At 38.1% G+C, this 10,102-nt stretch overlaps 1 protein-coding gene across 1 annotated transcript in view; it reads right to left on the bottom strand.

The window, feature by feature from the left end:
- Nucleotides 1-4,919: 4,919 nt before the first annotated feature.
- The window catches only part of LOC143666690 (septin-14-like), a 32,809-nt gene continuing 27,626 nt past the window's right edge, over nucleotides 4,920-10,102 (bottom strand). The window contains 1 exon segment of the mRNA XM_077140294.1: nucleotides 4,920-5,099. Within this exon segment, the coding sequence (XP_076996409.1) occupies nucleotides 4,920-5,099 (180 nt within the window).

Genomic DNA, 10,102 nt, shown 5'->3' with positions numbered 1-10,102 from the left:
GAACTTTTCTTTTTAGGGAGCTTTTGAATAACTAATTCAATCTCTTTACTTGTGATTGGTTTGTTGAGGTCGTCTATTTCTTCTTGAGTCAAAGTTGGTTGTTCATGTCTTTCCAGGAACCTGTCCATTTCTTCTAAATTGTTGTATTTATTAGCGTAAAGTTGTTCATAGTATCCTGTTATTACCTCCTTTATTTCTGTGAGGTCAGTAGTTATGTCTCCTCTTTCATTTCTAATCTTATTTATTTGCATCCTCTCTCTTCTTCTTTTTGTCAATCTTGCTAAGGGCCCATCAATCTTGTTGATTTTCTCATAGAACCAACTTCTGGTCTTATTGATTTTCTCTATTGTTTTCATGTTTTCAATTTCATTTATTTCTGCTCTAACCTTTGTTATTTCTTTCCTTTTGCTTGCTTTGGGATTAGTTTGCTGTTCTTTCTCCAGTTCTTCCAAGTGGACAGTTAATTCCTGCATTTTTGCCTTTTCTTCTTTTCTGATAAAGGCATTTAGGGCAATAAATTTCCCTCTTAGCACTGCCTTTGCTGCGTCCCATAAGTTTTGATATGTTGTATCTTCATTTTCATTTGCCTCTAGGTATTTACTAATTTCTCTTGCAATTTCTTCTTTGACCCACTTGTTGTTTAAGAGTGTGTTGTTGAGCCTCCATGTATTTATGAATTTTCTGGCCCTCCGCCTATTATTGATTTCCAACTTCATTCCTTTATGATCCGAGAAAGTGTTGTGTATGATTTCAATATTTTTAAATTTGTTAAGACTTGCTTTGTGACCCAGCATATGGTCTATCTTTGAGAATGATCCATGAGCACTTGAAAAAAAGGTGTATCCTGCTGTTGTGGGATGTAATGTCCTATAAATGTCTGTTAAGTCAAGTTCATTTATAGTAATATTCAGGTTCTCTATTTCTTTATTGATCCTCTGTGTAGATGTTCTGTCCATTGATGAGAGTGGTGAATTGAAGTCTCCAACTATTATGGTATATGTGTCTATTTCCCTCTTCAGTGTTTGCAGTGTATTCCTCACGTATTTTGGGGCATTCTGGTTCGGTGCGTAAATATTTATGATTGTTATGTCTTCTTGCTTAATTGTTCCTTTTAATAGTATATAGTGTCCTTCTTTGTCTCTTTTAACTGTTTTGCATTTGAAGTCTAATTTGTTGGATATTAGTATAGCCACTCCTGCTATTTTCTGGTTGTTGTTTGCATGAAATATCTTTTCCCAACCTTTCACTTTCAACCTATATTTATCTTTGGGTCTAAGATGTGTTTCCTGTAGACAGCATATAGAAGGATCCTGTTTTTTAATCCATTCTGCCAGTCTATGTCTTTTAATTGGGGAATTCAGTCCATTGACATTTAGAGTTATTACTGTTTGGATAATATTTTCCTCTACCATTTTGCCTTTTGTATTATATATATCATATCTCACTTTCCTTCTTTCTACACTTTTCTCCATGTCTCTCTCTTCTGTCTTTTTGTATCTGACTCTAGTGCTTCCTTTAGTATTTCTTGCAGAGCTGGTCTCTTGGTCACAAATTCTCTTAGTGACTTTTTGTCTGAGAATGTTTTAATTTCTCCCTCATTTTTGAAGGACAATTTTGCTGGATATAGGAGTCTTGGCTGGCAGTTTTTCTCTTTTAGTAACTTAAATATATCATCCCACTGTCTTCTAGCTTCCATGGTTTCTGCTGAGAAATCTACACATAGTCTTATTGGGTTTCCCTTGTATGTGACGGATTGTTTTTCTCTCACTGCCTTCAAGATCCTCTCTTTCTCTTTGACCTCTGACATTCTAACTAGTAAGTGTCTTGGGGAACGCCTATTTGTGTCTAATCTCTTTGGGGTGCACTGCACTTCTTGGATCTGTAATTTTAGGTCTTTCATAAGAGTTGGGAAATTTTCAGTGATAATTTCTTCCATTAGTTTTTCTCCTCCTTTTCCCTTCTCTTCTCCTTCTGGGATACCCACTACACGTATATTTGTATGGTTCACATTGTCCTTGAGTTCCCTGATACCTTGTTCAAATTTTTCCATTCTTTTCCGGATAGTTTCTGTTTCTTTTTGGAATTCAGATGTTTCATCCTCCAAATCACTAATTCTATCTTCTGTTTCTTTAAATCTGTCATTGTAGGTATCCATTGTTTTTTCCATCTTTTCTACTTTATCTTTCACTTCCATAAGTTCTGTGATTTGTTTTTTCAGTTTTTCTATTTCTTCTTTATGTTCAGCCCATGTCTTCTTCATGTCCTCCCTCAATTTATCGATTTCATTTTTGAAGAGGTTTTCCATTTCTGTTCGTATATTCAGCATTAGTTGTTTCAGATCCTGTATCTCATTTGAACTATTGGTTTCTTCGTTTGACTGGGCCATATGTTCAATTTTCTGAGCGTGATCCATTATCTTCTGCTGGCGTCTGGGCATTTAGTCAGATTTCCCCGGGTGTTCGACCCCACAGCTTGAAAGATTTTTCTGCGCAATCTCTGGGTTCTGTTCTTCCTATCCTGCCCAGTAGGTGGCGCTCGTGGCACACGCCTGTCTGTGGGTTCCACCAGCGAAAGTTGCTGTGGGTCCCTCAACTCTGGAAAACTCTCGCCGTAGGGGAGGTTCGGCAACCTAAGCGTCTTGGAAGAATGCCAGCCGGCCCGGGGTTCCAAACGTGGGGAGGGTCGCCGGCCGTCGCAGCACAGGAGAGCGTCCGGCCAAATTAGCCAGTCGGCGCGGGGCACCAAGCGTGGCGGGAGGGCACCAGCTGTCGCAGCCCGGGAGAGTACACTGTTCCCAGCCGACGGGGGAGTCACGTGTTTGGAAGGGATCCCCCGGTCACTGTTCTCCGCAGTCTGGGGGTTTCCGACCCAACTATCTCAGTTGTTCCGGGGGGCCTCGTGTGGTGGGGGCACCAGCCGCCGCGGCCTAAGGGGACCGCCTGTCCAATTCTACCAGCTGGCCCAGGAAGGTGGAAGGGAGGGACTCCGGTCGCTTGTCGTCCCACCCAGGAAAGCCCGTGCCCCTTGGTGATCTCACCGGAGTTGGTTCTCCCAGATAGTCAGCCATTCCAGGATGGGGTCCGCTGTCCCTTTGATCTCTGTCGTGGCTCCGGGAGCTGCTCTGTATTATCTCCACTCCCCCAGTAGCTGTTCTGGAGGAGGAAAGGTGAGGGCAGCAAGGCTGTCGAGGCTGGTGGTGGAGGAGCACGGTGAGGGCGGGGGAAGAGGGCACCGTGGTGGTTGGAGAGCAGCCAGAGCAGGAGGGGGAAGAGAGGGGAGAAGGAGGTCGGGCGACTCGGCTGCTGCGGGGCTTGGGCGCCGCGTGGCGGCCGGCGGAGAAAAAGAGGGGAGAAGGAGGTCGGGCGGCTCGGCTGCTGCGGGGCTTGGGCGCCACGTGGCGGGCCAGCGGAGAAAGAGAGGGGAGAAGGAGGTCGGGCGGCTCGGCTGCTGCGGGACTTGGGCACCGCGCGGCGGGTCGGCGGAGAAAGAGAGGGGAGAAGGAGGTCGGGTGGCTCGGCTGCTGCGGGGCGTGGGCGCCGCGCGGCGGGCCGGCGGAGAAAGAGAGGGGAGAAGGAGGTCGGGCGGCTCGGCTGCTGCGGGGCGTGGGCGCCGCGCGGCGGGCCGGCGGAGAAAAAAAAAAGAGCTTCCAGAAAGTTTTGTGTACTACTGTACTGTCCAATTTCCCTTTGGGTCCACTCCTTCCTAGTACTCACCTCGAGCCCCATGTTGGGCCCCATTTGTTGTGTTTCAATGTTCATCACAGAGCAAGGATGAGACCAGCGAGATGGATGCATAAAAGGAGTACAGAGGGCTACCACTCGCCCAGGCAAATAGCAGCCTCACTGTTAACTCCATGACCTTTTATTTTGGTTTCTTATACAAACAACAGCTGTGAGTACAAGCACAGAAACAAATGAGCCTTGAGACTTATTTTGTTACATTCTTTAAGCAAAATAGTCAGCCTTATTTACAGCCCAGTATGCAGAATTCCCTATTCTCAAGCAGTTCAAGGAACTATTTGCAGTTCCTTTACCTGAGGCACCTGCTTGCAGGTCATCCTCAGGTCAAGTTTGTCCTACTCTTAATTCCTTAACCCTTCAGGGTCTCTGGCATGACAGGTGAGAACACTGCCACTGAACTACCATTGCCCACCCTGTTGTCAAAGGCATTTTAAATGCAAAAATTCAGGATGCAAAATCAGAAGGAAAATTTCAAAAAGACACATGCAAAAAAAAAAGCTACCTTATTTTCTATAACTTTGGTGACATTAGTTTTCATACATACCCAAACACAGGAGGGTTGAGAGTTTCATTCAACTGTTATTCATAGCTGCCCATTGTACTTAACTCTTTCTTCTTCTTAAACTTTTATTCTAACATTGATTTTACAAGGTCTGACATCAAAGAGTAGTTCTAACAAAAACCTGGATTCTTTACTGTAATAAAAAATTATCAAAGATTTATTATCAGTTGAAGTTAATAAGGAAAAAAAACCTCAGAATTAGCTTTTTTATGACATAGTATTTTACTCATATGAGTCCCCAACAAAGCCTGTAACTTCTTTTTAGATATGAAATTAAGCAATCATTACTTGTGCCCTGGAGTCCCAGGCAGGGCTGTGATAAAATAATTTTCCCAACTACCTGACTCTTTCTATACTATATTATATATATATATATATTTTTTTTTCCTTTTGGAAAATATTTATTGAGTGACAACTTTCTGCTCATCTTCAATTTAAGTGCTGGGAACAAAGTAGCTAACAAGATGCACCAGGGGGTGACTTGCAAGGAGCTCTTGTTTCAGTGGTGAAAATGTACAACAAACAGAGTTTAAAAATTAGAACTTCATACAGAGTGAAAAATGATGATGGTGACATCACAGGAAGAAGAGATAGAGCACAAGGATGCTCAGAGAGGACTACTTCTTATGCTCTTTGTCCTTCCTTACATTGGTGCCCACTGAGGCTGGCAATGTTTCAGAGGCAGTCTTCATTTTATAAAAATCTATAATCTCTTCTTCTAAGTGTCTTCTCTCTTCCTCAAGCCTCATTGTCTCCTCTTGTTGGACTATTTTAAGGTGCTCAAAGTTGTCCCGGAGCTATGAAACAAATATGCAGTATGACTTAAAGCTAAGTGTGAAGCCAGAGGGACATGCTTTTATTTATTTATTTATTTATTTGGTTATTAAACAATCCTAGATAAACACAGCAGAGCTTGGTCTTAGTAACAGCCTCAAAAATTCATGTTTAGAAGCAAACAAACAAACAAAAAACCAAACAAAAATTCAACAGTTGGTGCTGTAATAAGGGGACACTTAAACGGAAAAAAGAATGAAATGTGACCCCTGCCTTACAGCATACAAAGAAAAAAAAAATCATGTTCAAAGTAAAAATGCAGATGCAGAGTTTCTTTGGTGATTTTATTTTAAATGAGTTCCCATCAAATTGTAGGCAATAAAACCTACAGCTGTGAACAAAACACGAATTTTAAAATATTTCCATTTTCCTAATGAGGTATATTTTCCCACATCACATTTTCTCAACCAAGTCTCTTCAAATTACGTTTGTTAATCCATTCCCACTAGAAATACATTCACGAAAACATTGCATGGATTATGAAAAGTTCTTGAGCTCTTAATTGGTAAAGACCTTTGAAAGTAAGTCTGACTTTTTTCTTAAGTGAAATTAGCAGAAAGAAATGAAACATTTCAGCGACCCTACTTGGTTACTAAAAATACAGATAGAGTAATTGTGTTTCTGTGTGCACAGGTCTCTCTTGATCTGTGTGTGCACAGGTGGGAGAGTATTCAGTGTGGTAGTACAGAAACTCTGACTATGAAAATGGCCATAGCTTCTTTAATAAAGTGGAGAGTGACCTATGCATAATTAATATTACCAAATTGATTATGTTTCAGAGGCCAATCATGGGGTGGATTACAAACTTGAGTAAAGTTGGAAACCAAAAACCTTTAGTAAAATAGCATAATGTGATTGTAACTTTATCTGTTTCACAGATTTTGATAACAATCTATATTCACTCCACCCAACAGTCAGTTAGTTTAAATGTATTGTCAGATACCCGATCAATTAATAAGCCATGTATCCTAGGGGTGTTAATAACTAATCTTTGCTCCTAAGGACACATACTAACTGACATGGTACCTGCTGCAACTTTGGTTGGTAGTGTTTTTGACGATATTATATGTACTGTTGTTCAATGACACTTTCTAATAAATCTATTTTTAGAGATTAGAAAGTAACCATAGGAGAAAATGCTTTTCTTTTTGTAAATAGATGACCTTAATCTGATAATGAGATCCCTGTGTCTTGTGCTTTCTCTTCTTGCCTGTACTGCCTAAAGGTCTGACTATAAGTTTTCTCATGTGGAGAAGTCAACTCAAAACAAGGCCCCCTGGGGCACCTCGGGGGAAGCCAGCTCCCATCGTTGTGGGTTACATGGCTCCTATCCTGTTCTTTCTGTTTGAATGGCTTGAATGCAGCAATATTTTTATTCTAAATTTCCTAGAATACATTTCAGAAGCAGGAAGGAGTTAGATATTGAATGAATAATTGATAGTCTTACATATAATGGAGACATTTTCATGCCTTAAAGATATGGTTTATTTGAGGAATAAATATATCTTCAATTTTCCTTATGTAAGATGGTATGTAAGAAACCTAAGTGCCACTTATGCCTTATTAACTCATCTAAAAAATATTAATAAAGGCATACAAAACACTGAATCATATTTAAACAATATTTCTTAGTATTTAGTTATTTAATCAGATAATATTTTCTCTATATAGATAGATTCATACATAAGAGAAAGTAAGGGATGTATACTTGCTCCACAAAAATATTAGCAAGTGTATTTTACATATCACAGCACTCATATAGAATTTTGTAATGTTTTGTGTTTGCAAAAATACCTTCATATTAGTGACTTTCAGTATTATACTGTCATTACTGTCTTTAAAATGTCATCATGCCTCTGTATGACACACTAGTTTTAAAGTCATCATCCTCATAGCCATTTCCTTACAACTACCTTCTCCAATATCTACATTAAAAATAACTAAAATTAGTTATTTTTATTAATTATCCTTTATTAATAGAGAATAAAGAGACATAATAACCCATTGTTTTATGTGATCTGTTATATCCTTATTTAAGGCCAAAAAGATGAAAATGACAACTTGGTTTCATTGGGGAATTTGATGTCTATAGGATATTAAATTATATTATGGAATTGCTATTATTTTTTTTACATGTGCTATAGATGTTGTGGGCATGTAGAAGATTGTCCTTGGCTGATAAACATGGAAGTACCTATGGATAAAGTGTCATACCACCTGCATCTTATTGTGCAATGATGCAGGAAAAAGAAGCTCCTGTGTATCATTGTGCTTCCACACACACAGATACATAAACAGGCACATACACAAATGCACATACGTAGAGACAGAGTAAATAAACCAAAATATTAATTCTTTTCTTTGGGGGGGGTGCACAGTCCAAAAATCGAACCCAGATCTCCTGCATGAAAGGTGAGCATTCTATCACTGAACCACCCCGTGCACCCAAAATATTAATTCTTGAATCTAGATGGAGAAATAGAGGTGTGCGCTCTACTCACACATTTTCTGCTTGAAAAATGAAAACTTGGAAAAAAGAGAGAGAACCAACCAATGCATGTGTGTAATTCTTGAGATATTGTTAGCATGCAGGAAAAGATAAAATCATATAAGCCTTGGAAGCCTAAAATGAAGACACTTATTTAGCTGAATAGTGCTTAGCTTTTATGTGTGTAAATAGAATTCCTTTTTCACAATTTGTCTGCAGTGTGTGTCCTGGAGAGATTCTAAATTAAAATCTGTATGCAAAGAACAATTTCCTTGTCTTCTTGTTTCCTGACTCTCTGTAATGGAGTTATAAAAGTCAGGAAAGTGCCTTGGGAAGGCTCAACATAGACACATCCTTTTTGAAGAGTTCCTAGCTCAGCCAATAAATCTTTCCTACAATTCTGGGAAGATCCTTTTACCTTCTGAGTCTCAGTTTCCTCTCCTGTTAAATGAAGGCATGGTATAGAAGAAAAATATCTTAATTTGCTAAAATGATCCACCAGACCACATCATACTTCATGATGAGATACTACAAATATTTCTAGTAAAGTCAATAAATAAATTAAAAAGCTTGTTGCCAATCCCCTTGGAAGTAACAATCTATGCAACAGGAACAGAAATGAAAAGATAAATATTGGTTACAAAAATATAGATGTGTCAGTAAATTGTAAACAATAGATTTATTGAAGCCAAAGAGATGAGATAATTGAAAACTGTTAGAACAAATAAAACTAAAAATGTTTTTAATCCCCTAAAATAACCAATTTTAATATACAAAGGAAAAACTTGTCCCATTTGTAATAGCAAGGATAATTTTTAAAATGGCAAGGATAAGCTTAGCAATACAAAAGTAAGATCTGTATGTATTCTAAGGAATTTGCTGAGGAACATAAAAATATATCCTGAGTAAACAGAGATAAGTACCATCTTCCTGGGGGGTAATTCACAATATTTGCAAAGGTGTAAATTCTCCCAAAATGCACCTATAAAGTCAGTACAATTTCAATAAAACCTCAACAGAACTTTTAGGGACCTTGATAATAGATCTAAACTTTATTTACAATATATGAAAGATGATAGTAACAATGAAAATTTGGCAACATTGGGGGATGGAAGGAGAGACTTGCCTTAACAAACTGTGTAACAAAATAAACTTCATAAAGCTATGGCTATTAAAACCCAGAAACACTGGAACAGAAAGAGAAAATACCATGAAACAGAATAGAGAATCCATTAATAAACCACCTATGGGAATTTAATATGGTTATATGATAAAATCACATTTCAATTCCACAGAAGAGATTGGACTCCTCAAAAAATATTTGTATGCTTGGCTATATTTTTTTAAGAAAATAGACAAAAGTAAATTCCATATAGTTAATGTAAAAAAAAAACCTATAAGTGTATCAGAAGAAAAAATAGGAATAAACATAACCTCCAGGTAAGGATGGCCTTCTGAGAGTAATACATAAAAAACTACAAAGGTTGTAAGGGACAGGATAATACAAGATAGTAAATTAGACTATACTATTTTGTTCCACAAAAGATGTTGTAAATAAAGCTAGAAGGCAGGAGACGAATTAGGAGAAATATTGCAAATATTTATAAAACAAAATAACACTCCATAAAAATTTAAAAATTACAAATTAATGTGAGGTCTAAAAGGAAAATACCATGAACAAATAGGCAATTCTCTGAAAAGAAATACAAGTGATAGGTTAAAATATAAACATAAAAAAATATCAATTTTCAAATATTTGAAAATTTTAAAGATTTAAGTTTGAATTTTGACTGATCCATCTGCTATCTGTGCTTGGAAAGTTTACTTTGTGAGCCTTTCCTTTCCTAGTCAGGCAGTCACAGTTGTTGTTTACTTACCACATTAAAAGCATTAAGTTGTTCTTTTTCTGAGCAAGTGTTCCCCCATGACCTTGTTCTATGTGGATGCCCTTAAAATTCTACTGGAATTGCAACTGCTTCTTTCTACAGGCATTATTAAAGCCTGTATAAGAATCTCTGCTACTCATCAATTTGCACAATCAATTTTAGGCTTTTGTTGGTTCTTCCTGAGGTTGTATGTATTTGAGGAATACAAAAACAAACAAACAAACAAAAAAACAACCTGATCTTCAGAAAGAGAAAATGAAGCAGATGACCACAGATTATAAAATGAGGTGGGGTAGGTTTCTTTTGTTTCTGGTTGTTTCCTAGCTTGGATTTATGTCATTATGAGACCCAGCTATACTTCCTATTCTTGGATGTCATGAGATACTCTTGCATAATTCTAAACTTACCATGAGATACTCAAGTATAATTCCAAACTTTTCCCTTCACATATAAGCTAATGGAATTCCTATTACTTAATGGTTCAACCACCCCTGACTGAGGTATCTGTTCCACAACACCTAATCAACACCGTGTTTCTATAGAAAAGCAAGTCCATGTTTCAATTTCCCTACTGTTTTGGTAGAATTATGTT

Source organism: Tamandua tetradactyla, chromosome 23 (genome assembly GCF_023851605.1).
Source record: "Tamandua tetradactyla isolate mTamTet1 chromosome 23, mTamTet1.pri, whole genome shotgun sequence".
NCBI lineage: Eukaryota > Metazoa > Chordata > Mammalia > Pilosa > Myrmecophagidae > Tamandua > Tamandua tetradactyla.
Note: the sequence above shows the minus strand (reverse complement) of the source record. Positions and strands in the feature narration are given on the sequence as shown.